The 17714-nt window shown below is 52.6% G+C and overlaps 1 protein-coding gene across 1 annotated transcript in view; it reads left to right on the plus strand.

Annotated features, from left to right (window-relative positions):
* The window catches only part of CUL9 (cullin 9), a 751325-nt gene that overhangs the window by 404825 nt on the left and 328786 nt on the right, over positions 1-17714 (plus strand). Inside the window, exons 24-25 of the mRNA XM_085610160.1 lie at positions 13791-13973; positions 14443-14600. Of these exons, the coding sequence (XP_085466286.1) occupies positions 13791-13973; positions 14443-14600 (341 nt within the window). The remainder of the gene's footprint in view (positions 1-13790; positions 13974-14442; positions 14601-17714) is intronic.

A 17714-nucleotide genomic window follows, 5' to 3' on the forward strand; every position in this document is an offset into this window, starting at 1 on the left:
GTCCACATGGAACTCCATCACCACGGACAGGTGGGTCAAAGATATTATAAAATACGGTTACTGTCTGGAGTTAACCTCCACTCCACCCACAATACCACCAAGAAACCGTCCTATGTCCTCAGAGCACTTAACGCTCTTACAGCAAGAGGTAGAAAGTATGCTTCTAAAAGGCGCTATCGAGGTCGTACCCATCCACGAGCAGGGTACGGGGGTTTACTCCCTCTACTTCTTAATTCCAAAAAAGGACGGGTCGCTCAGGCCTATATTAGACCTGAGACCCCTGAACCAGTACATTCTTTCAGAGCACTTTCACATGCTCACTCTACAGCAAGTCCTTCCGCTTCTCAAGCAGGGAGACTTCCTAGCCTCACTGGACCTCAAGGATGCGTACTTTCACATACCCATCCACCCCTCACACAAAAAATACCTCAGGTTCACTGTTCAGGGACGGCACTATCAGTTCAAAGTCCTTCCCTTCGGCGTGACAACAGCGCCCAGGGTTTTCACGAAGTGCCTAGCTACGGTGGCAGCACATTTACGGAGACAGCATATACACGTCTACCCCTACCTAGACGACTGGCTCGTTCAAGCGAAGTCAGCCCAGCAATGTGCAAGCCACATGTCCCGCACCATTCACCTTCTTCACAGTCTGGGATTCTCACTAAACTACCCAAAGTCCCATCTCCAGCCCGCACACGTACAACAGTACCTAGGTGCGACTATAGACACTCTGGCGGCCACAGCTCAGCCAAATTTAGTGAGGATCAACAGCATACAACTGCTGATCTCCAAGTTCAAACCCAATCACTCGCTTCCAGCGCGAGTGTTTATGCAGTTGATAGGCATGATGGCCTCCTGCATCTTCATAGTCCCGCACGCGAGGTTACATATGCGCCCACTTCAGGAGTGCCTAGCACGTCAGTGGAATCAGGCTCAAGGACAGTTGAAAGACCTAGTGTTGGTGAGCGGTCGGGCATACAACTCTCTGCATTGGTGGAATCCACAAAACCTTTGCAAGGGCCGACCGTTCCAAGAGCCTGTCCCACAGATAGTACTGACAGCGGACGCGTCTCTCCAGGGATGGGGAGCTCATGTACTCCACTACACAGTGCAGGGACTATGGACAACACAACAAAAGAAGATGCACATCAACCTTCTGGAACTGATGGCAATCTTCCTAGCCATGAAGGCATTCAAAGTACATCTATGCAACAAGGTCGTGCTGATCCGGACGGACAACATGACCGCAATGTACTACATACAGAAACAGGGAGGAACACACTCTCCACAGTTGTCTCATCTGGCTCAGAGCATGTGGAAGTGGGCCATTCAAAGGAACATGTTCCTCATGGCGGAACACCTCCCTGGCAAGGACAACCAGATGGCGGATCTGCTCAGCAGACACAGCCACCAGATGCACGAGTGGGAGTTACACCCATCAGTACTCCAACCGTACTTCCAGCAGTGGGGTCATCCAGAGATAGACCTATTCGCGACAAGCGAAAACGCAAAATGCCAAAGCTTCGCCGCCAGATTCCCACATCCGCAGTCGCAGGGCAATGCGATATGGATGAACTGGTCCGGCAGATTTGCGTACGCTTTTCCCCCAGCGCCGTTGATACCGCTGGTGGCTCGCAAACTCCGACAACACTCCCTGACACTCGTCCTAGTTGCTCCCACGTGGGCACGCCAGCCGTGGTACACCACCTTCCTCGAACTTTCCGTGGTGCCGCATCAAAGGCTGCGGATCAAACCCGCACATTTGACGCAGAACCATGGAGAGGTTCAGCACCCAGATCCGCAACAGCTGAACCTGGCGATCTGGCTCCTGAAGTCCTAGAGTTTGGCTATCTCAACCTGCCACCTGACTGTATGGACATCATCAAGGAGGCCAGGAGACCCACTACCAGAGCTTGCTATGCAGCCAAATGGAAAAGGTTCGTCATCTATTGCGATAATAATGACATCAACCCGCTGGACGCATCCATCCACAACATCATCTGTTACCTCTTACACCTATACCGATGCAATCTGGCGTACACCTCTATACGTGTCCATTTGACCGCAATATCAGCCTATCTGCAAACCAGGCAGCACCTCTCTCTATTCAGAGTGCCTGCCATCAAAGCATTCTTGGAAGGGCTCAAACGAGTCATTCCACCTAGTCACCCACCGGCTCCAATGTGGAACCTCAACTTGGTCCTCACACGCCTGATGGGTCCACCCTTTGAACCTCTACATTCATGCGAGATTCAATTCCTTACCTGGAAAGTGGCCTTCCTGGTAGCGATCACTTCCCTAAGAAGAGTTAGTGAACTCCAGGCACTAACCGTTCAAGAGCCATTTATTCAGGTTCACGCCAACAGGGTCGTACTACGTACCAACCCCAAATTCATGCCCAAGGTAATATCGCAGTTCCACATGAATCAGACTATTGAACTGCCCGTTTTCTTCCAAAACCCACAAACTGTTGCAGAAAGGGCACTACATACACTAGATGTACGGAGGGCCCTCATGTACTACATCGACAGGACTAAACCCTTCAGGAAGACAAAACAACTGTTCGTTGCCTTTGCCCCACACCACAAAGGTAACGCCATCTCCAAAGCAGGGATAGCCAGATGGATAGTTAAGTGTATTCAAATCTGTTATCAAAAGGCAAAACGCACATTAACTATTCCACCACGAGCCCACTCAACACGTAAGTTGGGGGCTTCCATGGCCTTCCTAGGAAATATTCCCCTGCATGATATATGCAGAGCAGCCACATGGTCCACTACACACACATTTACAAAACACTATTGTGTAGATGTGCAGTCAAAACAGCAGGCAGCTGTAGGACAGGCTGTTCTCAAGACACTTTTTCAGACCGCTGCAGCTGGCACGGGTAGCCGCCGCTAATAGAGGGCACTGCTATGTATTCTATGCACAGATATGAATTCAGCAGCCCACATGCCTCGAACTGAATATGCTACTTACCAGTATGCATCTGTTCTTGGCATGTAGGGCTGCTGACATTCATATCGCCCTCCCTCCTCCCCGGCGCCTGTCGCAGCTGCAGCTCTCAGAATTACTGCAAGCATGGTCATCACTTTCTGTATCTACTCCATCACTGCCACAATGGCGAAAAACAATCTGAGGATGGAGAGGATGCCCATGCGCACTGTAGTCCAGGGGAGGAGTCACCTATCCAAGGATACTTCGAAGACTCTTCCAGGACAACAACGTGCAAACATCCGGACCCAACACTAGGCGGCGATCTATGCACAGATATGAATGTCAGCAGCCCTACATGCCAAGAACAGATGCATACTGGTAAGTAGCATATTCAGTCCTGAGCGTCCAAATGTTCAGATGTTGAAGCGTGGTTGAGCTGGCACCGCGTGTCCCAGCAATCATTCCCCCCTACCCTGCACCTTTTCTGATAAAGGGTGGGCGGACAGCGCCTCATTATCAAACTTCCTGACTCGATCGTTCCTCATCCTCCACGCTGCGGTTGTAGTCAGTAGGGACCTCCGTCCCCTCAGGAGGCCGCTTTCGCCTGTCCGAGCGTCCAGAGCTCTTCACCTGCTGCCACCCCTCAAGCCATTCGTGGGCCTCCTCGGGCGATTCAAAGAACCGAGTTTGTTTATCCGCCACTACCCGTAGTCTGGCCGGAAATATCATGGAGTAAGGCGGTTCCCGGGCTCTCAATTGTTTCTTAACCTCTAGGAAGCTTCTTCGGCGCGCCGCCACCATGTAGTCCGGGAAGAAAGACACCGCTGAGTTCTGTATGCGCAAGGGCGGCGCCACCCGGGCCGTCTGGAGAATGGCATCTCTGTCGCGAAAATTGAAGATGCGGGCTAGGACTGGCCGGGGAGGGGCCCTGACCTTAGGCCTGCCCCCGGGCACCCTGTGCGCCCGTTCCACCGAGAAATAGGCAGAAAGTCCCCTGGGCTGCAGTTCGGTTTTTATGAGGTTTTCAACGTACAGATCCATGGCCGGACTCCCTTCGCACTCAGGAATGCCCGTGATGCGCACGTTGTTGCGGCGGGATCGCCCTTCCTGATCATCAAGCCTCTCCGCCATGCGCTTGTTTTCGGCCTCCAGTTGCGACACATTTTGGATCAGGAGACGAGAGTCCTTCGCCAGGGTAGCCGTTGTCTGCTCAACCTCCGTGACTCTAGCAGACATCTTCTGGAAGTCAGCTCTGAGGAAGGTCACACCTGTGGAGATAGACCCCACCGTCGTCTGTACGCTATGGAGGGCGGCCATGATATCCCCCAATGTCACCTTCAGTGTTACTGCGTCGTCCGAGACCTTCTCCGTACGCCCAGCGTGGTCTGGCGTTGGGGAAGAGTCCTTAGTATAGGCATACTTGGCCAGTTTTCCTTGTTGGTGCGCCCGATTCCTCTCGCCGCTCATAATGAGGCCGGTTAGCAGTGTCTTTATTCGTTGGGGCGGACTGTAGGCCAAGTGATGGAGCGCAGAACCCCAGGAGGGCGACCTCGCACCCCGCTCAGAACGATGCGCAGCCACTCCAGAGACGTTAGCGCCGCTGTTTTTTCAGGAGGCTCGCTCATAGGCGCCCCTCTGGGTCATTCACTGGTCCCCCAAGGCCCCCACAGCTACTCCTGTACGTGCGCCTCACCTGAACGTGCCCTTCGCAGCAGTGGGGGGGGGGCGGGTTCAGCTGGGCACCTCTCCCCAGGCCACCTCCGCTCCACTCTGCACTTAAGCCTCGAGGGCGGTGTGGGCGCGCAGCGCAATGTCAAATCGGATCATCTTGGGCGCCGTCGAACTCCAATGCCTCGCACAGCAGCGTCTAATGTGTCATGCAACGCCCTTCTGTTGTTTCTTGCCGATCTCTCTGCCCAGTACTCACTGCTATTATGCCGCCATTCAGTCCTGCGCCGGGGCTCCCATCGGGGCTGCTGACCCTCGGCACCTCCCTCAGGCCGTCGAACTCCAGTGCCCCGCACAGCAGCGTCTAATATGTCATGCACCTTCCTTCCGTTGTTTCTTGCCGATCTCTCTGCCCAGTACTCACTGCTATTATGCCGCCATTGAGTCCTGCGCCGGGGCTCCCATCGGGGCTGCAACCCTCAGCACCTCCCTCAGGCCGTCTCAAGGCCGCCAAGTAGTCCGCTCCTGTTTTAGACTCCTCCGCTGCTTTTCCGGGTTTCCGGCACTTTTCACCCGGCGGCCCCGGGTCTCGCGCACATCACCCGGGCCGCGTCTCCAAAATCGAGGCCCCGGTTCCGGCCGAGGGTGCAGGCCCCAGCGGACGATCTGGTGGGGGCTGCGTTGTGGGTCACGGGGGGACAGCCAGATCACATCAATCGGCGCCGCTTCGATTCGGCGTCATGTGCTTGGACCTCACGAAATGGATCAGCAACTGCGCAGACGACCTCGCTCCACCGAAGACCCCCCCCGCCAGACCCGGCACCAAGAAAGCATCTTGGTTTACCGACGAACTCAAGAGCTCCAAGAAGAACTGCCGGGCCCTCGAGAAAGCCTGGCGCAGAGACCCAACTACAGACAACATGACCACCCTCAAGCTCGCCACTCGAAGACATCACCAGCTGATCCACGCCACCAAGAAATCCGCATTCAAGGAACGACTGGACAACAACTCCCGCAACAGCAAGGAACTCTTCAACATCATCAAAGAGCTCTCGAACCCCAGCGCCGGAAACAACGACATCACGCCCTCGCAAGACCTCTGCAACTCGCTCACCTCGTTCTTCCACTGCAAGATCGCAGACATACACAACAGTTTCAGCACACAGCCAACGAACCCTACGACCGGAACAACACCCCCCACCACCACCCTCCGCGCCTGGACCCCAGTCAACACCGAAGACACCATCCGCACGATGAACTCCATCCACTCAGGATCTCCAACCTCACCACATCTTCAACAAGGCCGACTCCGTCATCGTACCCCACCTGCGGGACATCATCAACGCCTTCTTCGACACCGCCACCTTCCCAGAGAGCTGGAAGCACGCCGAACTCAGCGCCCTACTGAAGAAACCATCAGCGGACCCCACCGACCTCAAAAACTACCGCCCCATCTCGCTCCTTCCTTTTCCGGCCAAAGTCATCGAGAAAACAGACAACTGGCCGCCTTCCTTGAGACGAACGGATCCCTCGACCACTCGCAGTCCGGCTTCCGGGACAACCACAGCACCGAGACCGCCCTCATCGCAGCCACCGATGACATCCGAGCTTTGCTCGACAACGGGGAAACAACGGCCCTCATCCTCCTGGACCTCTCCGCGGCGTTCGACACGGTCTGCCACCGCACCCTTGTGCATCGCCTCAACAACATCGGTATCCAGGAGAAGACACTGGAATGGATCATCTCCTTCCTCGCCGGAAGAACACAGAGTCCGCCTACCCCCGTTCAGATCCGAGGCCACCAAAGTCATCTGCGGCGTACCACAAGGATCATCACTCAGCCCCACCCTCTTCAACGTCTACATGAGCCCCCTTGCAGCCATCGCACGCCAACACAACCTCAACATCATCTCCTATGCCGACGACACCCAGCTGATCCTCTCCCTCACCAACGACCCCGCCACCGCCAGAACCAACCTACACGAAGGGATGAAAGCCGTAGCCGAGTGGATGACGAACAGCCGCCTGAAACTGAACTGAGATAAGACGGAAGTCCTCATCCTGGGATCATCACTCTCCGCCTGGGACGATTCCTGGTGGCCCCCTGCCCTTGGCAGCGCACCCAAACCAACAGATCACGCACGCAACCTGGGCTTCGTCCTGGACCAGACAAGTCAACGCCGTCTCCGCATCATGCTTCAACATCCTACGCATGCTACGTAAGATCTTCCGGTGGATCCCCACCGAAACCAGGAAGACGGTCACCCAGGCCCTCGTCACCAGCCGACTGGACTACGGCAACTCCCTCTACGCCGGAACCACAGCCAAACTCCAGAAACGACTCCAGCGCATCCAGAACGCCTCAGCACGCCTCATCCTGGACATTCCCCGACACAGCCACATCTCCGTACACCTGAGAAACCTGCACTGGCTCCCCGTCAGCAAGAGAATCACGTTCCGACTCCTCACCCACGCACACAAAGCTCTCCACAACCAAGGCCCAAGATACCTCAACGACCGCGTGACCTTCTACACTCCCACCCGCCAGCTTCGATCAACCAGCCACGCCCTCGCCGCCGTCCCCCGCATCCGAAGAGCCACAACAGGAGGAAGATCCTTCTCCTACCTGGCCGCCAAGACGTGGAACTCCCTCCCCATCCACCTCCGCCTGACCCAAGACCACCTCTCCTTCAGGAAGCAACTCAAGACCTGGCTGTTCGAGCAGTAGCGGACCCCCCTCCCCCAAGCGCCTTGAGACCCTCCAGGTGAGTAGCGCGCTATACAAATTCTTGATTGATTGATTGACTTTGCGCTCGTTTTGATTACGGATTATTGAGCGGATGGTGGGGAAATCAGCCTCACCCCCGGAGCTCCGTTAGGCTGCGGCCATCTTGTCTGGCAGCCAGCCACGCCCCCCAGGTCTTTTTTTTTTTTTGTTGTTGTCCTCTGCTGCGGAAGTTTCTTCCTAAGAGGTTCCCATGTCTTGGGATATGACATGCCCTATGTGGGGCAGAGTTGGCTGTTATATAGCCCTGGTATGGGCTGGGGAGTTGTGGTCGCCTGCGGGCTTCTGCTCTTCGTGGCGTTATGGTATGATGCGAATGCAACCGTCTTCTTCGCCTTTTTGCTCGAGTGTTTCGTTTGGTGGTGTCCCTGGCGTCTGGCGGAGCTTGCCAGTGCCGCCCTCTTGTTCTTTCTGCACCGTTGTGCCTTCTTGGGGCTCTAGTGGGACTGTCATCCTGCCTTCTCCGCTGCTTCCAGTGGGCCTTGCACTCGGTTCTACCTCTTCTCCCTGTGGGGGGGGATGGTCCCTGGCTTCTGGACCCTCTTGCGGGCGCAGTTTGTCCCTGCGGGCGTTGGACGATTCTTCCTGGGTTACCTTGAGTTCCCCTTTTAGGCTCCCGCTTGCTTCTTGCTGCTAGCGCCATTCTGTCTGGGATTGCCTTTGCTCTGCCTCATCTCCTTGGAGTCTCTAGTTTGCTCTTCTCCTTCGGTGCTCCTTTACTTGCCTTGGCCTTGGGCGAAGATTTTGTTGCCTCACGTGGGGTGTTTGGCCTCTTTTCGCCTTGCCTTGTTTCCTCTGCTGAGTGAGGACAGGCTAGCTTCTTCTTCACTTCGTTTCCCCTTTGCCTGGGGGATGGGGCTCCTCGTCCTGTTTTTGGACTCGGCCCCTGGGCGGTCCTCTGTTCTGCCCAGGTGTGTGGAGTCCTCTCGCAGGCCCTCCTTTCCCTTGGGTATGGCTAGGGTATCTATTCTAAGTGAAGGAATCTGCGGCTAGTAGTCTCTATCAGATGTACGAGTTGCTTACCTTCGGTAATGATGTATCTGGACGATTCTAGCCTCAGATTCCTTCACGGCCCGCCCTTTCTCCCCGTTCTGTGAGGGCTTGTGATTTGGTCTTTTGCACTCGCTTCCCTGTGGGTAGCTGTGTCTTCTTTGAGTACATTCTTTCCCTCTTTCTGTTGGGCTGTCCCCTTTTTCCTCCCTGTTGTCACCTGGGAGGATGGGTTTGTTGATACTTCTGTTTCTTTGCGATCCTTGTGGTTGGGGTCTTTTTGGCTGTGCCTCTGCCCTTGTTCCTGATGAGGGTTGTCACACTCTGTGATGGGGATGTCTGGGAGTTTTGTCGTTCCCTGTGTGTCCCCGACTGGTTCCCCTTCCTTGTCTTTGGTTGGGGTTGTAGTCCTGTTGCATGTTATCGTGACATTTTTACATATGTCCCTTGTCTCCAGGGGGGGGGGGCTGTCTCTGTACTGGCAGGGTTGCTGACCTGTTCTTTATTCTTTCCCTGCCTTTGGGTACTGCAGTGCCGGGCACTGCTCTTTATGGTGTTGTTCTACGTTAAGGAATCTGCGGCTAGAATCATCTCTACCAGATACTTCGTTACCGAAGGTAAGTAACTCGTACTTTAGTTCCCATGCACTCTGCTTTCACAGCCCCTCACCATCTTGTGCTTAGTGTTACACTTATCTTTTTAACTTGTTAAGCTTTTAAATAATTTGACTGACTTCTGCCTGCTCTGTTCTGTTTGGAGGGACTGCTCTGTTTTGTTTCTGTTTCACTTTATTTGCTTTAATACCTGCTTTAACATTTGCCCTGGTTTTCAGAGCACAGCTCCTGCTCTGCTATTTTCATCCCTCCCTGCATTTGTGCCACAAGAGATGCCATTTCTTGAAGTGCTACCTCTTGTGGTTTTTATCTTCTACCATGTGCAGACTGTAGGAGAGTAGGGTCTGCTTTCTATGTTCACCCCCACTTTTTGCTTTTGCTTCACGGGTTTTCGACTTAGATGTGGCTGTGGGCTGCTAATCAGACCCACAGCCAAGTTCTCTCTCTAAATTCATACTATGTACTTTGGGTACATAACCCAATTGGTAAGGATCACCTTATAGGTCCCTGTACAGTGTACCTTAGGTACCCAGGGCCTAGGTGTACCCTTGGCCTACCAGGGGCTGCAGCATGCATTATGCCACCCCTGGCTGGCCTTCCATTATGACACAACTGGCTGATCACTCAGCTGGGGCAAGATCGTGTAAACACCCCTTGCTTAGGCATAGTATTCCTATGCCTACCTTATATATAGACACATGGGTAACCTATCAGTCACTCCTATGGCAGGCCTTAACAATCCTGAAGGCAGAGTGCTTGGTAACATGTGAGATGGTGCTCTAGCATGAGCTGAGCCTGTCTGCAGCTTTCGGAACCATGTCCTTATAGCTGTTATATGATATCGCCTACCATATACTCTTAAAGTGCCTTATAATCCTCGCGGTTATGGTAACTATGGTTTGGCTTTATCGAAACATGTCGTGTAAGGTGTCTAACACTGTGGAATACTACCCCCACACCATTCCTGGCGATGAGGATAGTATTCCTCCCTTCTAGAGGGAGAAGACCTGTTAAAATCATACTACCCGGTTACAGTTAACCAGAGCCCCAGCATCACAAAATGGATGCTGCTGCCACAGACACAAGTCTGACCTCCTGCTGCTGGGAGTCCTTCCAGCGAGGGAGGCTTGGACAATAGGCTTCCTGCCTTGGGAGGTGCTAGCACCACCCTAGACAGGACTTAGTGTATTGGGGCAGGGAGGGATGAATGAAACGAGACACTGCCTGGGGCACACAAGGTGTTCCATGCATAGTCCAGTTCAAACCGGTGCTGGGGCACTCCAGCCCCAGTCCTGGCGCAAAACTGGACAAAGGGAAAGGGGTGTAACCACCCCCCTCCCTGGTCCCACCCATAGGAGGGACCTAGCAGGTAAACCAGCCCCCCAGATTAGTATAAGAGTGGGAGCTGGGTCCTTAAAACTTTAGATTTATCCTGAACCTGCATCTTGAACAGAAACTCTGGCCCTTCGACATTCGACTACGGAAGAAGACTGAAGAATCTCCCTTGTGGCCAAGGAGTAACCACCCTGGGCAACCAGGCACCATCCAGTGACCGCTGCTTGCTTTGCGACTGATCCTACAAGGGGCGACTGCAGAGACTGACCAGCGCCGTGACATCCAGACACCTCTGAACCAGATCCACATCTACAGCAAAGCTGAGACCCGTGGAGGCAACGAGGGACGGGGGACCGGCGACTTGGGAAAAGTGGCTAGTAACTGACTAGCGCGACTTCTGAGGCTTCCTCGAGGCTGTGCTTGGGGAATTGAGAAGCCCCAATCCCGAGCACCATCTGCAAAGAAGATCAGCTCCCCACACTTCACGTGTTCTGCGTGGGGCCCTTCTGCACCTGAGTTGCTCGACGTGTTGTCTGGTTGCTGGCCCGTTGGCTAGTGACCTGTGACGACGAACCTTCAATTTTGCCTTGCTGGTCCGGCTCCTCCAGACTGGCACCCGCTCCCCTGTGAAAGGGAAGCACCTCAGACCTTCCTGGTCTGCGACAGAAGCAAGTCCTCCATCCTGCGTGGGTTACGCTTGCCAAGGCTTGTTGGGTCCTAACTCGACATCGACGCCGCCGACAGAAAGAGCCTTCGTGGACAGCTCGCCTCCTGGTTCTGGTCGTCCTCGACGCCTTCTAGTACCCGTGGCTGCTGTGACAAGCTTCACCTCTTCACCTGCATCTTCACGACATCGCCTGGTTCCTTCCTGGTTCCTTCCCGGCTTCTGGCTGGTGACCTAGACTCTGTCCCCTCTGCTTGCAGGTATCCTTCTTCTTGATTCCATCCTTGGAATCCACCGGACACTCTTCACTGACTTGCCTGTCAGCATCTTTCTTCAGGCATCCATAGGAGTCGATGACGAAACCCGACGCAAGTTCGCACCTATGCACCCGCAGCCCGTGGGCTAGGTAACTTGAGTACTCCGGTGCTCACAAGGGTATTGACTATCCTAGTGTCTAGTTTCCAAGTCTCTAACTCTAGTTCCTTCCGAAGTTTCCTAAAACTCTTAATTTCAAAATACTACTATTTCTATCGACTTTAACGCATTACGCGTGAGTGTTTCCACTCTGCACCTGAAAACTAACAATTGGTAGTATAGTATAACCCCAGCGATTCCCTAGGCCTAACCTGTGTTTGTGACAGTGGTTCTTATACCACTTACTTAGTATATGGTTTGCGTGGCCCCTAGGGCCTGACTGTATTACTTACCTGTGTGACTTATGTATGCTTAAATAAGACTGTGTTGTACTTACCTCGAATCTCATAAAGAGTGCTGAGGGTATTTTGACTAGAATAAATACATTCTATTTTTATAATATATCTGTTGTGGTGTTCTTTCATTTGGTATTCAAGGGATTGCAAATGGTATAGCAGCTGGCTTCACATGCCATACAGAGTTTAGCCTAAGACTGCTCTTGTCCATGCTACCACTAGGATAGCTGGTCTATAAGGTTGACTTTACAACCAATCACCATAAGGGTTGTGTGGACTGATACAAGGTGTACACTAGAACTAGTGACATCATATATCAGGCCAACTTCTCACACAGACCGTCAAGGGGTTATTTAGGGATGGCTGCAGTACTGATTCACAGCGTGCATGCTTAAGGCAAACCCGTCTGCACCCTGGCCAGACCTAGTGCTTGTGATGCTGCCCAGTTGAGACCTCAGAGAAGCAGAAAATGTATGTTCGAGGCATATGAGCTGCAGAATTCACACTCTGAGCATAGATCGCCATCTGGTGTTGGGCTCGGATGCTTGCACCTTGTTGTCTTGGAAGAAGTCTTGTGTAGTCATGAGATAAGTGACTCCTCCCTTGGACGATAGTGTGCATGGACATCGACTCCATCCTCAGATTGTTTTTTTCCGCCATCGGGTTCAGGTGTAACTTCTGCACTCCGGTTCGGTATTATCCAAATCTTTTCGATGCGCAAACTATCAAAAGACTCGACCGTATTGTTTTCGTTCGCGTGCCCTTCGACGCGCTCCTGAAATACCCGATTCCAGTCGTCGACGCGGGCCGCTGGACCTATCGATGCCATTTGGACCTACGGCTAATGGAAAGGACTCCATTTAAAAAATGCCCCCAGTGTGGAGCTAAATTCCCACACAGCGACCAACACAAGGTCTGTAACCTCTGTCTCTCGCCCGAGCACGAGGAGAGTCATTTCCAGGCCTGCGCCTTCTTTCGATCCAAAAAGACTATCCGTGATCGCCAGGCCCGACGACACGTTATGGCGCAACGAGCACCTCTGGTGCCGGAGTACATCTTCAACGAAGGCCCCGATGTCCCGGAGGAAGATTCGGAGGATCTTGAAATCGTTTCCGAGGCAGACGACTCCGACCACATCATTCCAGGTCAACGAGTGACTACAACTGCCCCTACCCCAACCCCACCTGAAAAACAGAAGGCTCCGGTCAAGACATCGCCTGCTGGCCCCAGTCGTGACCGAAAGAAAGCTTCAGAAGCCCCACTCCCGGGCCCTGCTCCGAAGGCAAAGGAGAAGCCTTCCGTCACCTGGGGACCGAGCAAGCTGCATATCAGTGCCCCTCAGACACTGTCGGCACCAAAACCAGGAGCTCATCCTACTCCCGCAAAAAAGCCATCGGCACCGAACACCTCGGCACCGAAGGAAAAGGCCTTGGATCCGAAACCAAAACATTTCGACATCGAAACCGAAGGATCCAAAAACCCCTTTGAAGGCTCCAGAGCAGAAATCTAAACCACGCTCGGACCCGAAAAAATCAGCGACTACCGAAGAGGAAGAACTTTTTCGACCAGATCCCATCAATCCGAAACAAAAAAACTCTCCAATTGGACCCTAAAACAGGACATGTGGTCAATTTTCCCAACTCAATAGTACTGATTTTATTGACCTCAGAGTGAAGAATGGCTGAGTGGACCCACCAGCATTTGAACCTGTGACCAGGCGATCAAACACACGCCCCTACAGTGGACACATTAGTCCACTAAGCCACCAGAGCTGGCCTTGTTTTGGGGTCAGAGCACATACAGTGGGCGCTGGAGAGCAGTGTCCCAGTGTTAGACTTCAAGATTACCAGCAGGTGAGTTCCTCTCTTCTCTCACCCCTCCCCCCCAAAATGAAAAATTGGGGGTGACTACTTAAAAAGAGGTTACTTTGAAACATTCCTCTGAAGTTTTCAGTCCTCAGTGTGTGCAAGGGTGAATTATTGTGCAACCATACTGTTCTTCATTTAAGAATTGGGTGATTATAAATTAGAAATGTTCAATGGATGTTGCCAAATTGCCAACTCTTTACTCGTTTCCCTGAATTCTAGGTGAAGAGGTTCCTCGAGTCTTCCTGGAATACTGCAGACTTTGTGGAGCGGTATCGGAACATTTACCTGCGGCTGAAGAACGCCATGGAAGAGTTATTTGGCCAGCAAACTGCATTTGTTCTGGCGCTTCGTCACGGATTCTCTGGGGGTCTCCTGCAGCTTTCCTTCCTGACGGCCATGCATGTGAGTGCAGCATCTTACATGAATGCCTTTTGCTTCATAAAAGAAGGGCAAATGCTCAGCCGGACATTTCTTCATCCCCTTCTCGTCATGCCTCCCTGTCCTCCCACATCAGTCTCTTAGTTGTTACTCCTCAAGCAGGAGGCCCCTCCCTATTTCCTTCCATGAATATACTTATCAAACTCGGTGGACTGATTTAAACTCACACCTGAGCCATAGCACCTATCGATGCATCCCTCCGGTCAGTCTGCTCAGTGTACCTCCACACATTCCTGCAGGGTCTACATGCACCATTCCTGTGGCATCCCTACATTCAAGTCCAGCGTGCCCCTGAGACTGCCGAGCTTGCATTTCCGCATTCATTTTCTGACTGCTCTGTGTGTCTATATAGTACTCCTTTACTGGCCGGCTTCTCCTATGCGCGTACTTAACCTCACCTCCCGTTGACATGTTTCTCCTCTATGTTTTGTAGGTCAGTGAGCAGTTTGCTCGCTACATCGATCAACGAATCCAGGCGAGTCAAACTGACTCGTCCAATATGGAGACCTTGAAGCAGCTGCAGCAGTTTATGGAGCCCATCCTCTTCCTGTCTGGCCTGGAGCTCTCGAGCACCTTTGAGCACTTCTACAGGTAGTTGTTGAGTCTCTGAACTTGTATGGCACACCAGCCAGAGAAGTAAAAGGAAAGGGATATCAGAGTAGAGTGAATGGATTGGGGCATTCTGAGGCAATGTGATTGGAGAGGGGTGTCCTGAGAAACAGTGAATGCTACAGGGAATCCCAAGAAAGAGTGAACCTAGTAGGAATATTGAGAGAGTGAATGGAGAAGAACGTCCAGAGAGTGCTCACCTTTAGTCGATCTTAGAGAAACCTCAAGCAAGCATTGCTTTGAGGAAGGAGACTGATGGGTGAACTTTTCCAATGTACCAGTGAGCAGTGCTCTAAGGGAGCCGCCGGCATATCAGAAATCATTGCCTTGTAGAAGAGGAATTTGCTACATCTTTGATATAGCTTGGGCAGGTGGATAAAGATAATGTCATTGAGTAAAGCCCATAGGAAGAGAAACTGTAAAGTGATCTGTTTCTTGAGATGGGGGAAGATGTGGGGATAAGCAGTGTTGAGAAGTGCCTTGAAAAGCAGAGCCAGAATGTGTCAAAATGAAGGGCAGAGGTGTGTTTTTTGGGATGCTTTAGAGTCTTACGACCGGTGCCTTCAGATAGGCGAGTGAGACAACCCTCACCCTCTGTGAATACAGAGCTTGTGCAATCTACTTTACTGTTCATGTTTGGAAAAAGTCTGTCATTTGGGTAATTTCTGATCTACACTTCTACGTGCAGATTCCAATCTGTTGAATAATCCCAGGCACCAGCCTGGATCTGGAAACTGCAAAGCTCTTTGATGCCATTAGGGGGCGCTGGTTTAGGGTCTGCATCGGAAGTGATGCCTGTTGATGTTACTAAAATCATATAGCGCCCACCCCAGCACATTGTCAGTTTGTGAGAAAGTGCCACCTTTCTTGCATGGTATGCCCCCACTTTTTACTGAATTGGTGATGTACTTTGACTGAGTGTGCCCTGGACTCCTTCCAATCAGGTACCCAGGGCCTGTGTTCCTTCCCTAAATCTGTGTTGAAGCCTAAACCCAATTGGCATTCTGGCCATACGTCAGCCCCTGGTGAATGGTACCCTAGGTACCCAGGGCCTTGTGACCAGAGCAGGCTCCTAAGGGCTGCAGCACTTATTGTGCCACCCTTAGAGGCCCTGTACCCTGACACACACACACACACTGCCCTTGCAGGCTGAGTATCTTGGTGCAGAACAAAACAGAGTCGACATGGCACACATCCCTGTGTGCCATGCACAAACACACTGCCCTGGCATACTTCAGTAACCCCTCTAGCTTGGTGCACTATGCCAGTGGTGTGGGTACAGGTGCATGAGCCCTGTACCCCTACAGTACCCAGGTCCATTCTTGGGACAATCGCGGCGAGTTAGGCTGCGTGTTATTGCGCTGTTGTGGATGCTGTTTATTATCATTTGTGTCTTTTGTTGCAGTTATTTTTAACTGAGCACGCTGAAAAGCATTTTAAAATATTACTCTGCACTGACCTGTATTTTCTTCACCTCGTGACCCCGTTCCGCCCCGGCTTGTGCCGTTTGTGCGGAGGGTCAGTTCGAGGAGCGTCACTTCCGCTCGTGACACCACTTCCGCCCTGCACGAAACCTTCGCAGGTTAGCGGTCTAGTGTTGCTGAGCCTGCTGAGTATATATTGTGAGACTCTTGCTCCCAGGCCCTTTGACAATCGCGGCGAGTTAGGCTGTGTGTTATTGCGCTGTTGTGGATGCTGTTTATTATCATTTGTGTCTTTTGTTGCAGTTATTTTTAACTGAGCACGCTGAAAAGCATTTTAAAATATCACTCTGCACTGACCTGTATTTTCATCACCTCGTGACCCCGTTCCGCCCCGGCTTGTGCCGTTTGTGCGGAGGGTCAGTTCGAGGAGCGTCACTTCCGCTCGTGACACCACTTCCGCCCTGCACGAAACCTTCGCAGGTTAGCGGTCTAGTGTTGCTGAGCCTGCTGAGTATATATTGTGAGACTCTTGCTCCCAGGCCCTTTGACAATCGCGGCGAGTTAGGCTGCGTGTTATTGCGCTGTTGTGGATGCTGTTTATTATCATTTGTGTCTTTTGTTGCAGTTATTTTTAACTGAGCACGCTGAAAAGCATTTTAAAATATCACTCTGCACTGACCTGTATTTTCATCACCTCGTGACCCCGTTCCGCCCCGGCTTGTGCCGTTTGTGCGGAGGGTCAGTTCGAGGAGCGTCACTTCCGCTCGTGACACCACTTCCGCCCTGCACGAAACCTTCGCAGGTTAGCGGTCTAGTGTTGCTGAGCCTGCTGAGTATATATTGTGAGACTCTTGCTCCCAGGCCCTTTGACAATCGCGGCGAGTTAGGCTGCGTGTTATTGCGCTGTTGTGGATGCTGTTTATTATCATTTGTGTCTTTTGTTGCAGTTATTTTTAACTGAGCACGCTGAAAAGCATTTTAAAATATCACTCTGCACTGACCTGTATTTTCATCACCTCGTGACCCCGTTCCGCCCCGGCTTGTGCCGTTTGTGCGGAGGGTCAGTTCGAGGAGCGTCACTTCCGCTCGTGACACCACTTCCGCCCTGCACGAAACCTTCGCAGGTTAGCGGTCTAGTGTTCCCTCGCCCCCTAGTATTTAATGGTAGCATGGAGGAAGCGCAGCGGACGAGCGCAGCGGGAGCGCCGACTTCGCGCCGAAGTCGCGCACAAGTCAAGCCCGTCTGCGCCCGTCCGCGGCCGACCAGGCCCAGGGCCCTGTCGTAATGCCCAATTTTATTCATACTCCTCCTGTGATCTCCTGAGACTTAAATCTACAGGACCTATACCTGCCCGCGCTGCTAGTATGGCCCAGGCATGTGACATCTTTGTTCCTTCTGGTTGTCCGACACTTGGTTCTCCCCCCAATCCTTCCCTCCCTACACAGCAGACCACCTCCTCTTTACTCATCTACTATCTTAACACCCGCTCACTCATCCGCAATCAGCTTGAGGTCTTTCAGTTACTGCATCAGAGCTCTATTGATGTCCTCCTCTTAACTGAAACTTGGATCTCAGAAACTTCGGCCCCGGATATCCTTGCAGCAATCCCTTCGGGATATTACATCATACAAGCTAACCGGCCTGCAGGGAAGTCCGGCGGCGGGGTGGCGG

The sequence above is a fragment of the Triturus cristatus genome, chromosome 6 (genome assembly GCF_964204655.1).
Source record: "Triturus cristatus chromosome 6, aTriCri1.1, whole genome shotgun sequence".
Taxonomy (NCBI): Eukaryota; Metazoa; Chordata; class Amphibia; order Caudata; family Salamandridae; genus Triturus; species Triturus cristatus.